The sequence below is a fragment of the Larus michahellis genome, chromosome 10 (assembly GCF_964199755.1).
Source record: "Larus michahellis chromosome 10, bLarMic1.1, whole genome shotgun sequence".
NCBI classification, from domain to species: Eukaryota; Metazoa; Chordata; class Aves; order Charadriiformes; family Laridae; genus Larus; species Larus michahellis.
Window position 1 is genome coordinate 1230918 of NC_133905.1, and position 21602 is coordinate 1252519.

The 21602-nt window shown below is 39.2% G+C and overlaps 1 protein-coding gene across 10 annotated transcripts in view; it reads left to right on the forward strand.

Moving 5' to 3' along the window:
- CACNA2D3 (calcium voltage-gated channel auxiliary subunit alpha2delta 3) overlaps positions 1-21602 on the forward strand; it is a 551700-nt gene that overhangs the window by 500324 nt on the left and 29774 nt on the right. For all 10 annotated transcript variants that reach the window (XR_012589415.1, XR_012589414.1, XM_074603368.1 and 7 more), the window contains 4 exons: positions 3417-3478; positions 4429-4473; positions 10547-10609; positions 14195-14265. Coding sequence is in view for 8 of the 10 variants with exons in the window: in XM_074603368.1 (XP_074459469.1) it covers positions 3417-3478; positions 4429-4473; positions 10547-10609; positions 14195-14265 (241 nt within the window). In the remaining 2 variants the exon portion in view is untranslated. The remainder of the gene's footprint in view (positions 1-3416; positions 3479-4428; positions 4474-10546; positions 10610-14194; positions 14266-21602) is intronic.

Genomic DNA, 21602 nt, shown 5'->3' on the forward strand with positions numbered 1-21602 from the left:
AGGCTATGTATTTCGCACTTCTTTAGAAAACATTTACACTTAAATCTTAGAATCATAAGATAATTTATATTGCGAAGGATCTCCTGAGGATCTCTCACAACTTCATTATGGGACAACAGTGGGTTTAATTGTTCCTTAATTTTTATTATACTTTCATTAATAGTTTAGAAGAACAAAAATGATGTTTAATCAAAAGTTGCTTTGACAGGAGTTTTAAACACGCCAGCCATGGCAGATCAAATAAGCTCTAAATTATGGAGAATTATCACTGACATGTAGTGGAATGTTTTTTATTCTAGTGTCGTTGTTACTCATCTGTACGGGTAGTTTGCAGTTTGGATTTACTACAGGTCTTGGGTAGATGCTGTGTGTGTTGGATATATAAGCACAAATGGATGAACTTCCATAAACATAGTGAATAGATCTTGTCTTCATCCTTTAAAGCTTAATAAATGTTTCATACAGGTTTAAACCTTACACTGACATTTGATAACAACTCTGTTCTTTTACATCGTCAGGATCATGAATTTGATAATTTCCTCAGTTTTGACAACTGCTTCGCTGCTCTGGTTGGTCGTGTCCCTAGTTAGAGTGCGAGTTCCAAAGGGTTGGCCTTATCAGGACCTAAAGTGAACAATATCTAACCACAGTCCACTCCTCTATGTCTGTTAAGAGCAGCCGTATTTCTAAGGGATAGAGCAAGGCTTTGGGGAGCACAGATCTGCGCTTCATTCTAAACCCCGCTATTGTGACTCTCTCTGTTAGATCTTTGTGTGAACTCTGGTATTCGTCTGCTTTATGCGTCATTTTCCGAGCAGTAAAATAAGAATCTTAAGGTTTAACCACATTTAGTGAGTATTTTGAGATTCTTTATTGAGAGGTACTTTATAGGAAGTATAGGTGGTTGAAGTCGTTAGTGCTTATGAATGAGTCAGGAACAGAATTCCTAAGGCAAGTCCAGCGATGGAGACAAGCATGTTGGGGGGTTTACAGAAATAGTTAAACAGATTAGGAACCTGCTTTGTTACGGAACCACAGAAATTAGTAGGAGTTTACTCTGCATAAACACTTCTGAAAATCTGCTTCTTTAAGAAGGTAAACACTTTGAAAATACTTTTTTTTCAGGAACTCAGCCATTTAAAACAGAAGATGCCATTATAAACTCACTTGGGGAAAGATGCAGCTCTATGGGATATATATCTTAATTCTTTCTTGCTCAGAAACCTTATTCATTCTGTATCTTTTGGAAAACAAGTCTGATCCTCCGTGATCAGAAAGCTAGTGTTTCCACCCGAAGTCTGCTTCCTTTGTTGGTTGGAGTCTTAGATTATTAGAGTCAAATCTAGGCCTTGATTCAGCAGGTACCTACTTATCTGTGTCTCTAACGTTGATCGTGTGGCTTTATTCACGGAATTCAACAGGAACATTCACATGCAAAAAACAAGGCATAAACTTTGCTTGCTGAAATCAAGACGACTTTTACTGATATAAATGGTTTTACATTAATTCTTATGTCATTAAATAGATCAGTAGAAATGTCATATGAGACTGATGTTTCAAATGCTGACAGAGGATCCGGAAAAGTTGTGAAAAGTTCCTGAAAATGTGTGTGTTTTGCCTCAGTTTCAGAAAAAGGAGTTAAAACGTGTAGGTCACCTGCGTGCTAGGAATGAACCTAAAGGCAAAGAACAGATGAAGAAAACATGTGCTGCACGGCTGTCAGATAGCATCTTCTCATTGACCGTAAAATAAATTACTAGATAATAAAATGTAGCTGGAGAGAGTTTCCTCTGGAGTTTGTTCAAAAGGAGAAATGGATTTATCTACTTACACTCTTAAGCAAAAATGTCCATGAGTTACAGATAGCAGAAAACTATTTATAACCTGCTTATAATAAGAGAATTCCTTATGTAATTTCACATGCCATTGTATCAGTTCATTACAGATTTAATTTCACATACTTTTCCCTATCTGCTAGCACAAAATAAAATCTATTCATGACAGCAGCATGCGTACATCTGCAAAAGCAAGTACAAATAATCTAAATGTAAATATGTTTTTAAATGATCCCTGATGTGGATTCTAGAGGAAGAATGAAAAAATTACATTTTCTTCAATTTTCCAAAACAACTAGATTTTTTTTTAAGTTTTTGCTTATTTTTAAACAAAACATGGTAGCAATAAATTTGCTAGAAGTTAGGTCTTCAGACCTTCAAGGCTTTAAAAAGTGTAGCTGTTGTGAAGAAGTGGTATACTAAGGTTACATAGGGCCGAGTTCACTCATTTTACTCTAGCAGTTTCGTATCCTCTAAGCTGACAAGGAGCTGTAGGGCACTGAACTAGAACCCGTTGATAAACTGTGCTGAGCAGCTGGCATAGCACCTGGTACGGGGCCAGCCCTGAAACGCGTTTGCAGACAAGCCCAGCACAAGGCGTGCTCTGAGCGAGCGCCAGCGGGAAAGATCCAGGGATGCGGCAATAGCTGGTAAGAACAATCGAAGCAGATGTCTTTAGGCCTTCTCTCCCTGCTTTCCTGCCGTATTCTTCATCATATTAACTTCTTGTAAGTAAGAGGAAGTTAATTCAGAAATTTCCAGCAGAGGTGGGTGGATGTGTTCTCGTTCTCGTAGTACAGGCAGGTGAAACCAGAAGAATCAAGTGCCTCGGGAGCTTATGAAAACCACGCCGTTTCTGTTGAACGACGAGAGAATGCAATGTAGTACTAGTGCTGATACGAACCTCAGACTAGAGCGGAAGAAAGGTTTACTGATATTAGAAAAAACATAATCCCACCCGAGGTATTGAGAAATATATTGTTTAAACCAGTGGTATCTTCATGAGTCATTCTGAAAAAAGAACCACCTTTTTTTGAAATTTGAAAACCAGCGATGCCTGTCAAATACTTTCATTTGACATAATTTCACATAATGCTCTTGATTTCGTTTTTTTAAAGATGTTTTTAATGTTTGAAATAAGCTTCTTGTGTTCCATTGATAATTAAGGGATTAAATGACTGAATAAAAAATGTTGGCTTGAAACGTTAACCAACATTTTCATATAGTTCCTGCACAAATCAAATATATTGCTATCAATAAAATACATGTTTGAGATAGATGCGAACATAAATATGTTCAGTTTGTGGGGTTTTATGTTAATTGTGGAGACCTATGCTATTTGAATGACATTTGCCTTGTGTATTCTTCAGATTATATTAGCAACATCTTCATGTTTAACCAAACTGTAAATGATTTAAGATGTGACTGTGTAATCTCTTCAATTTAATTTAATTACTTGTGGTTTTGCATTTTTGGACTTACTTTCCCTTTTTATTTTAGGACTGTTTTTCCTTCTGCTTAATTTTAAACAATCATTTTGAAGGAATTATAACACACTGTTTTTATCTGTGTGTTTCCCAGCTGTAGGTATCCAGATGAAACTTGAATTTTTCCAGCGGAAGTTTTGGACTGCAAGCAGACAGGTACATTTTAAATTGAAATTTTCTTTGTCATTGAATCCACAACAGCTTTCTAAGTTTTCAGATAATGATCTGCAGGTTTTTATGTCACAAACAAAACTATTGTACAGAGACAACGTGGTTGAAATGTGTAATGGCTAGTTCTTCTGGTTTACATTCTAGTTCATCATCACCAAAAAGAGAATTCAGTGGTCAAAACCAGTTGCTTCATCCCATATTTACGGAAGCAAGTACATTATGAATTTTAGGCCCCTATACCTAGGGAGTTACTTCGTTGGCCTGACACACGTTAATTTTCTCCCTCAGAAAAAGGGGAAACAGCTAACTGAACTATGGAATTTACCCATTTTCAGTGATAGCAGAATTGCGCCTTCTCACTTACTCTAGGAACTGATCTTCTAACATTCAGTAACTGAAGTATCACACAGATTAATTAACTAAACTAGATTACTAAATCATACTTGGCATTCATGGTCTTCAATAAACTATACCAAAGATATTCAGGATATAGGATTTGTACTTACTGAAGAGGATAATCATGTACTTTCTAAAGATTAGGAGGTGCCATCCTTATTTTGAGACGAGATTGGAACTGTACCCTTTCAGGGAATAACCCCTAAAACGCAGGTCCTGCCCCACCCCTTTTTGAAAGTCCTGTGTTCTTGTCTACGAATGGTCCCAAAGCCTCTAACACATGGGGGAGAGGATGGTGTTTAAAAGAGCTGAATCGTTACAGTGTGAATGCACCCTTTCTCTGAAGAGAGGAACGCGACAGGGTTGGTGAACACATTTAAAACTGTTCCAGTCTTTTTTAGAACAATGGCTGTCAGATAAAAAAGCAATCAACATCAACTTCTTTATAAGTGTGCTCATACTGATTTTTAATATGTCCTATTTTGTAATCGTCAAACTCGAAATTACAATGTTTTATTGATTTTTGATATCGTCTCTAGTGTGCGTCTCTCGATGGCAGATGTGCTATAAGTTGTGATGATGACGTAAGTAACAGATTATTTTTTTTACCATTTTTGTCTCTACTGCAGTAGAACATAAAGTTGATCATAATGTACAGTGAGATGTTCAAAGTAAATCAATCTCCTGGTGTAATTTGGAATCACCTTCTGAATATTATGCTATTTAGATAGTGAGGCTTTTTTTATGACTGCTTACACACATCCGTTTAGTTGCAAGGCTGACAGTGGTACCTCAAATATGCATCGTAATAACTTGTGCTTTGTGAATCCAGTTTTGGAAATCATTTGAAGCTGTTCTAAGGCATTTTTTTACTACTTTATCCTACATTTTAGAAGCTAATCTCTGATGTTCACGCTAGAATGAGACATGAATTCAGAGTTGAATCTATGCAGCACTAACACAGTAATAGCACTTCAGAAATAAAAAAGTATAATAATAAAAATAAAAATAAAAAAAGTAACTTCAGGCAGTTTGGCTTCGTGAACTCACCACAGTAGCTTTTTATGGAATTTAATTTGGTAGATAAAAATAATATTTTTAATATCTTATGCATAGATTTTACAAAGAATTTCACATTGTACCATATAATATTTTGGTTAAGCAACATCACAGGTTAAATGAATTAAAAAGTGGAAGACAAAGAACAGGCTGTATTGATATATGGGGAGGAATTAGGTATACAAGATTCTAGAAAATCAGAGGTGGGTTTGAGATATTGTACCACATATAGTTCTTATCAGTGACTTGGAAGCAAACAAAGCAATTACTGATAACATCCGCGTGTTATCTCTAAGCTGAGTGAACGGTTTGAGGAGATCTGGATCATCTGATAAACTCTGCTTGAAAAAACTATATGAATTAAGTATGAGAAAATGTAAATTCATACATCTGGAAAAAAAACCTGCAGGCTGTATTTGTATGATACTTTTCACATAGTCGCCAGAAGAACTTCTGCAAAACATACATAAAAGGCAAGAGCCTGTTTGGCTCTGTAATTTCTGGTAATGCAATGTTTTGCAATCCGATTTTAAGTAGGATAACATTTTTTTTATATAGTTTAAAAGTTTTTATCCAGTTTTATTCAGTTTTTTGTACATGCTTAGTTGCTTTCAGGAAAGCTCCTCTCTCTGTCACCAAGAGTCAGCAGGCAGTACAGCGCTAGTTTTTACACCTTTTTCAACAAAACATAACGTATGGTACTCAGAGCAAAGCAGCAAGAACGGAGCAGGTGCCCCCGCCATTGCAAACAGAGGGGTTTAACCAGTGCCTTCTCATCTCTTTTTTCTCTGAAGCCATTTCTTCTCAATATCTTCAAGTTCTCACACGTTTGTGTCCCTACTTTTGACAACAGGAACCCACGTACGTTATTAGCACTTTTCCATAAGTCTTTATTTCCCTTTTCTCTGCTGTCTTTTCTTATCTTTCTTATAGCCTTGCCTTACAGGTCTCTTTCTGAGTGTCCCAGCATTTGGAATAGACTCCCACTTCTTATCTCGGAGGTGCTGCTTCCCATGTGTTAATGTATTTCCAATGAAATCTCCACATCTTCCACCACCTGAACTGCTGCCCTGACTGTGTTCCCGCCTGTGCGCTAGTCGGTTCATCTGGAGCGTGCTCTGTGTTGTGTAGCACTAAGTTTGTTCAGGGCTGTTCCGGGACATAAAAAAATTTAAGAATAATAGTTGCATAAAGTAGTGTGTGAGGTTTCCTGTCGTGCAAGTTAGCAGAGTTGGGCTTTCCTAAGGATAGGTAATTCGAAACTCTAAATCATTGCGCTAAAAACAAGTTCATGGATGTGTTTGAGGAGTGCTTTCTAACATTCACCGTTATTGTACTGGATATTTAGTTGTTTAAGGCACGCAACGTCGTTTTAATTTTTTGGTTACTTTTGTGTAAATTAATTTGTAAAAAGTTTAAGTCATCAGTCCTAGCAATCTCACTTCTGGGATGCCACTACACAACCTCATGCACTGTGACATTGAAGTGCTTTATTGAAAAGCGAGTCCAGGACAGAGGCGCAGTGATAAAATTTTTAAAATACGTGTCTGCGCTCATATGAGATTCAGATCACAAAAACCATTCCGGGAAGAAAGACAGAACTTGAAACATCAGCAGTTATAAGAGTGGAACACTGACTTCTTCAGCATACCAAATCAGCAAAACTTACAGCAAACTATTATTCATCTGCTAGGGCCCTGGGATCTAACAGCTGCAGGGTAGTGATAGCGATAAATACTAGAAAATAAAATTTACAGTAAGCCCAAACACAAGGCCTGATGATCATGCCGTCTTTAGCAATGGAATGGACCACACGAGTCAACATATCTTTTGCATTTCCAGCTGTAACAATTTACAGACTCTTCCATTTAAAGCTTGTATCATTGTAATCATTAAGTAAACTTTTCCAAATATGAAGTAATGAAAAACAAATCAGATTCCACCCAGGTGTGGGCGAAAGTGCTTACTTAGCCCGAATTCCAGGCTGCCGTTTGCACATTAACCAATTTTAAGGTGAGCTTACAATGTTTATTACCCCATTCTCCTAAGAGCGATCAGACATCCCTTGAAAAAGAAGGCCTGTAGAACTGTTAATTACTTAAGTTTCATGGCCTTGCTTTACTGTAGCTTGCTGCAGACTTAACGTGCAACTTTACCTTGAATTGTCTCCAGCGGCTTTAAATATTTTCATCAGTGGGTTTCCAGTCAGAGCCAACCAGCTTGAGAGGGAGAACTGCAGGCAGTCTGGGCAGAGGGCTGTATAAAATCTCCTTGTTTAGCCTAAACCACCATGCTTTGGGGATTAAAACTAGGCAGAGGTGACTTCCTTCATTTGCAGTAACCTTTGCAATAGGGTAGTAATATTACATGTCTAAGACATGCTCCTGCTACAAAGTGTCCAAATCCTTCATCAAAACAAGGATGTCATCATGACTGCAAAAATTTGTTTGGTCTGACCTTGCTAAGAGGCAAGTACACGCTGATAAAGATTCCAAGAGTGCAGCCAGAAACAATTCACTCTCCTTTTTTATCGCGTTGGCAGTTAACAAGAATAGTCCTATACTTTGCAAAATATTCATGCAGAACTTCTTTTGGTCTTACATCCGCGTGCACAGAAAATGCAAGCGGTCTAAAGTCTTTTCAGCTACTTTCACTCGACGCCAGCAGGAGCCATATAAACATATGGAAAAATTTAGTGATAGCGCGAACCTTGGTGATTTAGAGATTCCAGACTTTTTTCTAATGGCAAAATGTACTGTTGATAGGACTCAATCAAATATCACAACTCTTCCATTGAGTCTGTTAATTTTCACAGATGCCTTTTCTCAACGGCAAGAAAATATCTGCTGAACGGTTATGGTATAAATCAAAGCATTTAAAAGTATTAAGACATGAACGCAAATAGAGTGGCACAATAGTCATACGGAGAATTAGTTGAGTTTGTGTGATACTTTTGATTCTAAATTACAGACATACAATTAATTAGAAATCCTTTTTTTTTCTCCCCCCTTTTTTTTTTTTAAGAGCTTTGAATTTGCTCGTTTCTTCTTGTTTTCCTGGTGTCTCACATTTTACTTTAATGTTCTGTTTTCTTTCTTCTTCCTTTTTGGTTTCTTAACCCATATTACATTCCATTATTGTTATTATATATTGGAGCTGTGAAAAATACATAGGGAACTTGAACTTGATCAAAGTTACTGTAATCCAAGCGTGTTCTCAGACCTCAGTCAACATTCTTCCTGTGTTTATGCTGGACTCCATGCCGACTCTATTTTACAAGCTCAGGGACTCTCCACCTACGGAACGTTCCCCTTGAAATCTGAAGTTCGCTGAACTTGAACCTTTAGGCAAACCTGCGCATAGTTCATTTCCAATACCTGTGAAACATTCTGAATTAAACCTCTTCCGTACGGCTCTAGTCTATGCAAATGCCATTATCCAATGCATTAATCTTGTATCTGAAATCTTCTGTGTGAGATTTGCTAAAGTATTGGACAAGGAAATGCACCTCGCTGTCCTTTGTCAGTGCTAAGTTTAATTTGCAAACTGTTTGATTAAGGTAGTGCGGAATGTTGAACGTTATTTATCTTGCTGGCAAGCAGATGAATGAATGGTCCTGAATGAATATTTTTCCCTTGTTAATGTTTCTAAAATGGATTGAAATAGAAACCCTGTTATCTTTACATTCCACTTATTGCGTAATGCCTGTTTTCAATAATAAGGCTAAAACATTAGCACCTTTTTAAATTCTGAACGATGCTAGTGAATGACTATGGCTTAGAGATTTGAGACATGGCCACTAATTCTTGAATCAGGGCAGGGTTTTCCCAACGCCGTCTAATCCATAAACTATGAAATTAAGCCTACACTCTTTCTTGCCCAGCATAACTACTTTTATTTATTTTCTATACTGTGGAGAAATATTGCTTCTAAAGCACTATCTTTAGATTAATCTTTCATGCACGAGGACTGCGAATGTGTATCCTCAAAAGAGCTCTGTGTTGATTTAGCTCCTCTCTCAGTAAAGTTGGTGGGAGGCTTATGACGGGCTTTGGGGAGAGCAGTGTTCTGGTGTTACAGCCGACTGCTGAAATTCCACCCGTCGCACGCCACTGAGGTTAAGTAGCTGCCTCTTCTGAACGCATTAGCTCTACTCGGTTCTTTGCCAGCATCGTCAGCTTTTCACATTGCATTTGCCAATTTTTGGCCTTCTAGCAAATCAAAGGTTGGAAATGAGTTGTTTCAACTTCTTTTTTGACAGATTTTCTGTCACTGGGGGTGTCTGTAGCTTAGGTTCCTCTCCTAGGATGAATCCCCTGCACTTGCATTAGGGAATGACATTCATTCCAAACTTTTACCCGATTTGGGCTTTTTGCTTTTTTAAAAACTAAGCTTCAAGCCAGCATTTCTTCCAATCTCTCCTCTTCTTCAGCCCCACCGAACAGTGCTACTATGTGGCCAGAGTGAGAATCAGACACATCTAAGCATCTCTTGGAAAATCAGACTGCGTTTTCACCACATCTTGCACAACGGCTCTTGTACGGAACCGCTTTCCTCTCTATAACTGTAGAGAGATTTGCTGGATGTGCAGAGCGTAGCAGAAAGCGTATGTTGTCATATCTCTGTGCAGCCCGTTTGCAGCAGGAAAGGTTTTGAATTAAAACCAAAGCCACGGTGATTCCTATACTGGAAGCCATACTATGTTTTCATTTTTTTTTTACACAAATTTCACATAGAATTCAGGAAACAATGATAAAATGTTTGCTGATTTAGACCAACAATAGAAATATGTTAAAGATTTAACGCTGAGGTAGGTATTTGGCAATACTGAAGAGAAAGGGAGTTATATCGAGGTTTGAGTTGAACCTTATGTTTAGACTCTGAAGCGCAGTAATTAAAACTTTGCCTGTAGCAAGTAATTCAGTTGAGGTTAAAATAGTGCATGCATGTATGGAGGGAAGCACTGCTTTGGGTTTACCCTGTTTTACACAGTTTATACGTCTGACCTACGAAAAGCTAACAGTCCTAACTCTAAATCCAGTTCCCAATTAAAACCACAGTTTGAAAAGCTTTAGGAGACCTGTGGGGCCTCTTTCACAGAAGTCTTTGGTCCCATCCCCCAATGAACAAATTAAAAAATATTACCTGGTCCCCTGTTGGTCCTCCAGGCTGACACTGTGTTTTCATTAATACATCATTAGGGTAATGACATCGTGCTGATGTTTTTCGCCAAACGCAGGAGAAGCCATCAGGAGTAACAAAGTTCTATGCCTTTGGAAACTTAGTTGTAAGGAAAACTTTTAAGAATGGATTGTAAAAACAATGACCTTGTTCTTTTTATGTTTGCTTATAATTATCTTATATCCTCCCTTTCTGTACACATCTTTGTTTTGTTTTGCATGAATCAAATGCATAAAAATTAAATCGGATAACATCCCCTAAGCTGAGACTGCATTCACTTAGAAGTTATGTGAGCCATTAGAACAACATGAAGTCTTCACCCATTTAGAAGTCACTTGGAATTAGGGTAAAGGAAGTAATTAACTTATTGCTGTATCCTAAAATAAAAAATTAATTTTGGAATTTATTATTTTTCAGGCAATCAACTGTTACCTAATAGATAACAATGGATTTATTTTAGTGTCTGAAGACTATAGACAGGTAAGTAATTTTTTTTTTTTCCAATCTTCTCATGTAACACGTTATATAAAGTTACTTGTTTTTTAAATGGGCCACTAAAATGTTAAGGAATCAGTAACATAAAATTAAATAAAATCCTTCACCAAAGAATGTAAGCGGTTTCTCACAGGAGCTCAGTTTCTGTCTCCCATTGGGGCAGGGTCTGCTCTTAAAGCTCATAAATGGTCTCTTAAAGGGCTTTTTTGCCAGAGAAGTGTCTGTCTTCCATAGAACATTTTTAGCCCAAGAAAAAAGATTCCCTGTGGCATTTTTGCCATGTGGAAAGGTTGGGGAGGGAGGGAGGGAGGGAGGGAGGACGCTGGGGACGCAGAGCTTACACGTTTAAACTTGAGATAACGGCTCTGTAAAATTTCATTAGCTGAGGAGTTTGTGTTGTGAAGTAGATTAGAGTCATTGAAGGATTAAAAATAAGCACTCAGCATCACAACGGGGAGGACAAGGATCATGATTAATGAGAAGATCATTCAAAACTTTAATTTGTTTTGACTTCATGGAAAAAAATGTTGAAAAACAAATGTATAATTGGTCAGTCCTGGAAACCTTATGAGGAAACCACCACCATTCTCATTAACTTTTGCCTGAAAACTGTGCCAATTGGTGCACCAATTATGCCAGAATTGTCTGAAGTTGAATTTCTTTTATGTGTTGGGATTGTGGATAGGAACATCCATACTCCTGCTTAGGCCTCAGGTGAATTAAATTTGTTACGACTAGGTTGGTTACTGAGAAACGGCTTTTGGAAGGAGCTCTGGGTGACTTGGAAGAGTGACTGGAGAGGAGATAAAAAACTCTAAGTGAATGGCAAAAAAGAAGCCAAACTGAGTATTTTGATTTTAGATTATAAGCTTGAATTATTGCCACCTCAAATCTGGCACTTCTGAAAGTAAAAAGATACAGGTATTTTTCACATTTGCATAGTGCAAAAGTAATGGCATGTTTCCTTGTGATCCCTTTCTTCCTTGCTCCATTTTGGTGGAGACCTGGGAAAGTCAGTAAGCAAGTAATAAACAAGGGAAATACAACTTTTCTGAAACTGTTATCCTTCCAACATGTACTAGAGCGTTAACTGTTGAGCATGCTGTACTGTGTCATGCAGTAGTCATTCTTCGTGATATTCTTATATGCAAAATTGAGCATCGAAATTTATTATTTTGTTTTACTTTATTAAATGTATTTCTTCCATCCCATGTGAACTAAAAACGTACCATTGCTTAAATATTGACTGCATTACATTAGAAGCAGGTGTTAAGCCTAAGATGGACAGTAAAGTTGTCTCTATACTTATGTAACTCTAGAGTAATATTACAATCACGGAATCACGGAATCTTCAGAGTTGGAAGGGACCTCTAGAGATCATCTAGTCCAACTCCCCTGGTAGAGCAGGATTGCCTAAAGCACATCCCTCAGGGCTGCATCCAGGCGGGTCTTGAAAATCTCCAGAGAAGGGGACTCCACAACCTCCCTGGGCAGCCTGTTCCAGTGCTCTGTCACCCTCACTGTAAAGAAGTTTTTCCGTGTATTTGAACGGAACTTCCTATGTTCCAACCTGTGCCCATTGCCCCTTGTCCTGTCGCTGGGAACCATTGAAAAGAGCCTGGCTCCGTCCTCCTTAAACCCACCCTTTAGGTACTTGTAAACATTAATCAGGTCCCCCCTCAACCTTCTCTTCTCCAGGCTAAAGAGTCCCAGCTCTTTCAGCCTTTCCTCATAAGGGAGGTGCTCCAGTCCCATAATTATCTTGGTTGCCCTACGCTGGACTCGCTCCAGTAGTTCCCTGTCCCTCTTGAACTGGGGAGCCCAAAACTGGACACAGTACTCCAGTTGTGGCCTCACCAGTGCAGAGTAGAGGGAGAGAATGACCTCCCTCGACCTACTGGCCACAGTCTTCCCTATGCAGCCCAGGATGCCATTGGCCTTCTTGGCGACAAGGGCACACTGCTGGCTCATGGATAATTTGCTGTCTACCAGGACCCCCAGGTCCTTCTCCTCAGAGCTGCTTCCCAGCAATAATTATAATAGTATGTGTTTATTTATTTTATATGTGTATGTACATATATACTCTATATTTATTGGAGATGGGGAAAGAGGTAGGTGGGATGAAACATTATCAATTACTCGCCTGTCTGGGTTGCTTCAGCACTGTTTTGCTATGGACTTTCCAAAAATTACCTGCACTACTCTAGGAATCTTGTTCAGGGGCAGTGTAATTCTTCATCTGAATTACTACTAAATCCTAATGTATTAAAAAATAATGATAATCTAGATGTTCCTGCTTTGGAGGAGAACTCGCATTTACAAATGGAGTTTTTGTGGAGAGAACTGTCACTGAAATGTCTCTGTGAGAACGAAACACAACTTGATAAATCGGGTTTATTACTATCTAAGGTTATACTAGTCATTTATGGTTTGGGCTTTTTGACATTGACTGCCTCTCCAATAGTTAGGCTAATCTTTCCTCATCAGTCAGCTAGGGCTACTGAAGCTAGTATTTTTAGTCATATAAGCTACAAATGTTCCTCTTGTTTCTAGGAGACTTTACACACCCGCATGTTTTGGAAAATGTTCCAAGTTTCCCCTGAGTGAAAAGAAAAAAAGGCAGTACTTGCTTTTTAGGTGGAGGAATGCCTTTTCTTGGCTGGGGCTGTAACTTTTCTGCCTGCGAACTCCCAGGTGCATACTTGAGGTCAGCTAAGTTCCTTGTAATGGAATTGGGGTTTAGTTCATACAAAACCTATGGAATCCGTGCAATTTGAGAGTGTAGTGCCCTTTCCCCCCCATAAATTGTGGGATTTCTCCCTTTAAACAATGCGGAGAACACATCTAATCCCTCTGGGAGTTGAGGCTCAAAAATAAAAAATGTATTCCCAAGCTAGAAAAAGGCTGTACATGCAAGATTTTCCAGTGTCATATGAATGGCTGCAGATGATGGAGTCACTTCCACAGTACATACCAAATTCATAACACGGATGTTTGTTTTCTCAAGAGATTTATTTTTATTAGTCCACATTTACTGAACAAGGACGAAATGAGTAATTCATCAGGCTGAGTGGTTTTAAGTATGAAATGACTCTGAATGGAGTTAAAATTTACAGGACCGATGAAATGTACTGTTCCAGCTCCTTAAACAGGTCATGCAGGAATTACAAACAATGCTTTTTTATGACTGTTTATGAAATCCTCTCAAAGCCTGTTTATGTATTTTTTGAGTAACATTTTAATCACAAGGGGTTGTGATCAGATTAGTGTGTTTTCTTTGCAAGCTTTGGGTCTGAAAGGCTTTTATTTCTGATATTAGATGTTATATAATGTACCTCAATATATTGTATAAGCCCTCGCATCTGCTCGGGGGTAATAATGTAATCCCTATCACTTGCCATGACTGCGAAGTCCTCTTCGGTTTTTATGTAGCAGTAGTCCTGAAAACCCATCTGTGTGACTGTCAAAGCCACTCTTGTCGGATCCTAGAATATGCCAGTTTAAATTGCATCTAACGTTGGTTTGCATTTATCCAGACTTCTGGTAACTTCTTGCATTTTTCCCTTGCAGACTGGTTACTTTTTTGGGGAGGTCGAAGGGGCTGTGATGAACAAGTTACTAACAATGGGCTCTTTCAAGAGGTAAGAATTAACTCGACTTTCTATCTCTTAAAAAATGCTGCAACAACAAAATGAAATAAAACAACCCCGAAGTCATGTAAAAGAAGGCCAAGACTGTCAGTGTGACCGGATTCTCATTATACCCCTTTTCCATATGATTTGAGTGTAACTCGATGCCATGCACGTTGAATGTTAAGAGTATTGGAGACAGCCTACAGTGAGTTTCTTGTTCAAAGAACAGTTTATTTGACTACGAAGCTAAAACTGTGTGCCTTTCCTGTTCCCGCTGTGCTCAAGTGGGAAAGAGATTCGGCCGTATCTACTACGGTACAATTCTAAATGGCTCTAAAGCAGATCATTGATGCAACGTTAAAACATTTTGACCTGTAAAAAGTTGGAGCTTGCTCAAATTAGGCGGTGCAAAGTGCCCTACTGTTAAAGGGAAAGAGTGGTCTGCCAGTAATTAATTTTCATTCACGTGCTAGCTCACCTTGGAACACTGTTGTGACTTGACCTGGTCTTACTATCAAGATGACAATAAAAAGTAATAGTGATTTTATGTGTCATCCTTTGAAATAAATTATGCATCCTGGGGAAGTAAGAAAGAGCTTTTCCCTTTAACCTGTAACTCAACACTGGAATCTTCATGGCTTTCACACAGCCAAAGAACTCTTCCTTACCCCTTTGTCCTCTTACAGCACGACAGAAGTGCAGACTATATGTATTATACTTTTCCCTTTTATTCTCCTGTGCATTTCTAGTATAAATGAAAAAGAGCCACATCACTGGTCCCATCAACCACTAAAATTAGTTATTGCATGTGAGGGTGTATACAGAGGCTCCCAAAACAGACGGTTGGTGTGCTTCCTTGGTAAACCAGCTCTCTTACGGGCAGAAAGCTTTCCGTGCCGCGTCCGCACATTATAGCTGAATGCCACGTCCAGTAAATGGCCAACCTGAAATGGAAAGATCTAGCACTCACTGAATCATCCCAAATCCTAGTTTTTGAGGGTGGCGACCCTTTTGTGTTTAGCACGACATTCTTAACGTATGCTGTAAAAGGAAGTGAAGTGATACGTATTTATAGAATGGGTTCTACAATGAGAAGATCTGCATATACAAGAGATGAAACATTTTATTTAACGCAAACAAAAAGATACAGTCAAAATCAAGGGATAATGCTTTAATTTGTCCCAATTTGTTTTCTCCTGCCTAGCAAAGCAAAAAATTGATTGTTCTGCTGAACAATCAATGGTAGTAGGCACCACCATTGAGAAAACAAAGGCTGCGTGGCTCGAGTATTCCATCTAAACTGCGGTGGGCGCCAATTTGGCACGGATCATTGGCTTATGATTTTGCTGGTCTTGAGCTCCGAGGGAGTTACAGATAATGAAGCCACTAGCTCGGTGCAACTGAGCTGCATGCTAAAGAAAATGTAAACACGATGAGCCGATTATTAAACACAATAAACTGGCCATTGCCAATCACTTAAAAATGGGAGAGAATCAGAGTGGTGTAATTGCACTAAATGAGCCACCTGCTTTTCCCGCTGTACAGCAGATAGCTCTCTGCAGCAACAAAAAAACCCAAACTGTCTTTGAGCTGTGCTAGATGAGGCCTTTAAAATCAATTATTCCAGCAGTATGAAGAAGAAATCCTTGCTGACTCTCATGAAAAATAGTCAAGACACCGTGTTTTGAAGATTACTAATTTGTTTGGGTGGGGTTGTATTTTGCTTTTCCAAATTTTATTTTACATGGAATAAGAACAAAAGAAAAAAAAAAAAAAGCACTGAATGGATGCAGTGGCAGAATCTGTTACGAGCGCCATTTCCAGGAGAGCACAACAATATGGTTATTGCACGTGTTATACTTGTCATCGCTCTTACCATGCAGACACCACCAGAGAGCGAGCTCTCTTCGTTAGCTTTCATTCTGATAATATCCAGAGCCATCCTTTCTTGCACTGTCATCTTACACAGCGCCCGCCATCCAGCACGTGAGTTACAGAACTTTGCCCGCTTTGATCCGGTCTTGCTCCTTTTTTGTTCAGTTTAGAAGGTTCTGTCGTGTCTGATCTTCGCTGCAGGAGAGTTTACGAACATCCCCGGTAGCCGCGGGGGTGGGAGCCCGTTCTGCCTTCGCCGCAGTGACCTGGGTGGCAGTGCAGAGAGGTGCCACCACCTCGCTGATCCGTGCCAGCTTTCAGACTCCCTGCCCACAAAAGGAATGAAATAACCCTTTGTGCCTTCGCTCAGCTACCGCTAATTTGGAGGGATATAGAAGTTCTTTTTAGGATTGAGCTGGAAGTGTTAAAGAAAAGGGGGTTGTTTGCTGCTGACTATATTTCTTTTCAACCTGCAGCAGGATGAAATTCAATTTTTGTGTTAGCTGTTTATTTTTTAAACTGAACTTAAATACCTCCTTCCCTCCTTAATTTCTTTAAACTCAGTACTTCTTTTAAATAATGTGTACATATGTATGTATGTATATTTTCTTAGTTTATGGGTTTTATATTTAGGGAGAAAAATTATATCAGTGCCTCCACAGCAACGTGACATGTTCTGTGATTTCATTTAGCAAAATGATGTTTATCTTCTACCCTAAATATTGCATGAAGTTAAATAATTTAAATATAATTTAAATTCATTATTAAATAAATTAGGATGTGCTTATGGAAAAGTATCTGCTTCACATAACTTAGAAAAAAGTTTCTTTATAATTTCCTCAGCGCCTTTTTCCACAAACAGTGGAAAAAATAGATTCAACTGCTCAAAGCATGAAAATCTAAATAAACCACATGAACGTCAGAAAAATCAAGGGCTATAGGAGGAATGAGATCCCCGAAGAAATGAACTTAATAAATCTATAAGAGAAAATTAAATATCTCGTGACTTCAAAACACTTTAGTCCTTTGCAGTAGGAGGAACGCTGAGCGATTCTGTGAGACAGATCTGGAAGCGGCATCGTTTCCTCTCACCACCAGGCATCCTCCTGGCCTCCGAAGAGGAATCTATGCTTTGGTATTTCACCGTGCTGTCAGAAGATGTGACTGAGATGGTGCACCCCTGAATTCCAGCCTTCCCAGATGCTGAGGCTCACTTTAATAAGTTCTTGTTGCTCTGAGAGCAGCTCTTTGTTCCTCGCTTTTTCCTGCTCTGTTCCTTTGTCTTTACTGACGTGCTTCCTAGTGAATAGTGCGTCTTCCCTGGGCCCTTACGGCGCAGTACAGCCCAGACCCTTCACCTGTGTCTCCAAATGCATGCACATAGAGGCAGGCTTTCATCTCTCTGCCGTGATTTGCTTCATAAGCAAAAACTAGCAAGTGTTTTGCCTCCAGGTTGTAAGATTATAAAAAAAAATTCATAACTCTTTACTAAGCTACTGGCAAAGAGCAGAACATTCCCAAAGCCAAATCATGAAAAAGCAACTTGTTGCTTCCCAACAGGACTCTAATTTCCACCGAGGCAGCGCACCCTCCAAATGAAGGCTATTTTTCTGTTTAGTTTAGGCCATTCTTTCTTATTTAAGCATTCATTTTAATAAAATATTCTTGAATTTTTGGTGACGGTGTTAAATCAATTTGACCTTCTGTTACTTTGGCAGTGTTTCTGGAGGTAGATGTATACTTTGGAGATCAGTGGGGGACTGAAGGAACAATTCAAACTGGAGTTAGTGGATTTGGTATTAGACAAACGCAGCTGTGATATAGCAGTTCTGCAAAGTAGCAGTTCTTATCAAGGTAGGAAAATGAGCAGGTTATTTCCAATCATTATCTTCTGTGTTAGCTGTCGTGCCCACTGCAGAGCAGGTATGAGGCCTGCACCCTTAATCTTCGATTTCTAAATGAGTTATACGTAATTGTACTGCCCTGAAGGATGGCTCCATTTTCATCATCGAAATGGCTGTCCGAAAGCCAACAATATAGCAGAGTGTCTAGTACAGGTTTACAAGTAGGTACAAAAGAACCAAATGATACCTGTCACTTCCCTCTCGTCATTACCCACAAGAGCAGCTCCGCTCTGATATTTTATTTTATTTTTTCATTTATCAGATGTGCATCTGGTACCTGTGCTCTGAAACTCCCACACTGCTGTGTGGTATGTCTTCTGCTCACGCTTTGTCCATGTGACATCTAAAATTAATGTCTTAAAACTGCGTTTGGGCATCGCTAGAGTTTATAGCTCTGTAAATGTTACCATTCATTTAATGCAGTGTATTAGTATACGGGAATTGTTTTACCCACTTCAGGAAGAAACCCCGTCATGGGTGCCATATAAATGAGTTCTCATTCTGTGCGCTGGAAATACAGGTTGAGTTGTAGTTTTTATCCGTGTTGTGCTCTGGAGCACCTTTGCAGCTGGGGACAGCTGAACAATAAAGGGAAAGATATGTGATGACAAGTTTGTTTTGTCAGGATGCTGTAATTTGTTTTTATGCTTTTCATTGATGTTCTCGGTGGTGAAGGGTGTTAATCTGACAGTTTCTGGACACTAATAATCTGTCTGTCAATGGAGGCGGGAGAGACAGAGCAGCAACAGTACGGGATGTCTTACGGTGTCCTGCCGCCTCCCCACGAGGACCCTCTCTAGGCTTTAGAAACCAGTGTACTCTCCGTACCGTTCAACGCTGTGTATCCTCCCCTTCCTTGCGAGGATGCCAGACAGGCTGCAGACCCTGCGTCTGAGTTAGCGGACGTCTTTCCTCCACAAGTGAGCTCTAGTTACTAATAATTTTGCCGTAGACGACTGAGTAAAGCATAGTGTCAGCAGGCAGGGCATCCCGTATTATTGGCTTCCTTCGCTTGATTCTTTGGAGCACTTCTTCCTTGTTTGTTTGGGGTTTTTTTTGTTGTTTTTTGTTGTTGTTGTGTTATTTTGTTTTGTTTGGGGTTTTTATTGTTTGTGATTTTTTTTTAATGGAATTGACATTTACTTCGCTGGTAAGAAGCTTATTATTCCTACACATTATATGAAAATCCCCAAATCTTGAAGTGGTGGCAAAACATTTGAAATTCTATGCGTTGAAGACCTTTCAGCTGTTACAATTGCCCGTGAGGGTATTTTGCACTACCAAGAAGAAATCCATAGTTGTGCTGAAAATCTAGCTGAAAGCACTAGAGTGTATCTGCTAATATAGCCTGTGCTGCTGGTAGGTCCTAGAAGTTTAATTTTCTTGAGCCAGATTCATACTCAATTGTAACTACATTGCAGAGTACAAGACTGGAATTTACTGTATCAGGAAATTGACAATAAAAAGGTTTTTACTCAAGTGTATTTGGCCCCTGAAGTTATATTCAATGGAGGTGCACATTCAGGTTTTGGTAAGTTATTTTCCATTAGTTGAAGAGGGTTGTACGTAGTCCGCGTCTGTCCTATGAGTGATGTAGAAAACAATTGCTCTGTGGACTTGAGTGCGCAGGTGTGGAAATAGGGGCAGCTGTGGCAGTTCAGAGCACGGCGATGTCAGCAAGTCTGAAGGACGGCATCCGCAGCAGCAGCAGAGCGCTCCTGTGACGTGCTGATGCCTGGACTTGGGCACCTGGATGGACTTCAGACGGGATGGTGGGGAGCGGGCAGTTGTGTTCACTAACCATAGTCAGCTGAACGGGATACGGTTAGCTGCAAACAGTTATCTAAAACTGTAACACAATAACTTCAAAAAGGGGCAATCTGGAAGCCTTTCTTTCTGCACCAGTGAGTTAACTCTGAGTGAGAAGAAAGCTTATTCTCTACATCTTAGAAAGACATTAGCAATAAAATAACACTCTGTAAACGACACCTGAGCACAGAAGCACCACGGTGTCTTATGCCACTGTTTTGACTACAAATACTGTAGTCCCCATTATAAAGAATAGGGCTGGAAGACTTTTAACTTCCTATTACCTTTACAAGAATAAAAACAGAACAAAACTGGATTTGAATTGGTGAATGCCTCGGAACCCGATGATAGTGAGCTTATAGTGACAGATTTTCCAGAATTTATTCAGTATGTTGCAGTGTTCAGATTTCAACGTGGTTATGGGCTTTATACACCGATCTTTGACGTGTATGGCAAAATCCCTATTTGTTTTTAGTGCGGAAGAATCAGGTCTTTTAAGATCATTTGGCAATAATGTTTTGCTGGCATATTTTGCACGTCGTGTTATAGTTGTTTGAATCATCTTTAGGAGCTTTTAGATTGGTGTTGAACCTGCCCACTTGGAAAGTTACTGGGATGGGAATACATCGTTCAAGAAACAGAACTCATTCCCGGCTTTGGTTAAGAAATCTCTGTCTGCTGTGTACCTTTCTAAGGATTTGCTCTTTTTTTTTTTTTTTTTTTCTTTTTAACCTGGGTACATTACCTGTTTTCTACTTTGTTCCTGGACCAGAATCTTCACACTGGAAACACGTTAAAATGTATTTACTAAAACTAAACTCATTATAATATCATGCACAGCTGATATTCAGGCATTTCCAAACAATTTTGCAGTGTTCCACAATGATCTTGAGGTTGTTTATTACAACTCTTCCCCTCTGCCTTTACTCTAAAGCTTAGAATTTCTTTCCCTGTTAAAGGGAAAGTTTTTTAACTACGTACATGTATCACTTTTGTTCCTCTTGCTCATAATACAATCTTAGCTTGTGTATACTCCCTCCAGTACAACAGACAATCTACAAAAAATATAATCTAGCATGTCGGGGCGTAATATTAATGATATTTCTGGTTATTTGTGTGCGTACGTATTTGAATCTTTTAATGACTTTTTACCTTTGAACATTTAAAGAAACTATTGCATCTATTACAATGTAATAATTACATAAGACATATAATCCAAGTACAAATATTGAGGAGGGCAAAGGCTTTTTCCAATATTTAAATTGGAGTTCAAATTATAACAGATGTTCCACATGACGCTCTATAACAGTATTTGATTAACACTTCTTAGCAGCAGAACGTAGTCCGCAGATTGACTGAGCAGTTCTGGTGTGTGAAGGTGAAAGCTGAGAAATCGATTACGCTTCCGAACACCAAACACGGTCACCAAACTTATTCTATTGAAACACTGTTTATAAAGAATAAAGACAAGACTGAATGCTATTCTACTTGTAACACTAGGTTTCGAATGAAGCAGGATGGGACCATTTCATCCATATAGAATTCCTTGACTACTCTGCAGAGAGCACATGAACATCTGAAAGCTGCCCTTGTCTGTGCACGTATCACTTGCCACCATCGCTAGGGGGTCCAAGGGGACATGCAAGACGGTCCTTGGATCTAGGGCAATAAAATAGTCAAGCCAACCAAGCCTGGAAAGGCTGAGCTGTAGAGATTACCTTACAGGGGCTGGATTCTGGCCACGGTTAAAGGGGGGAA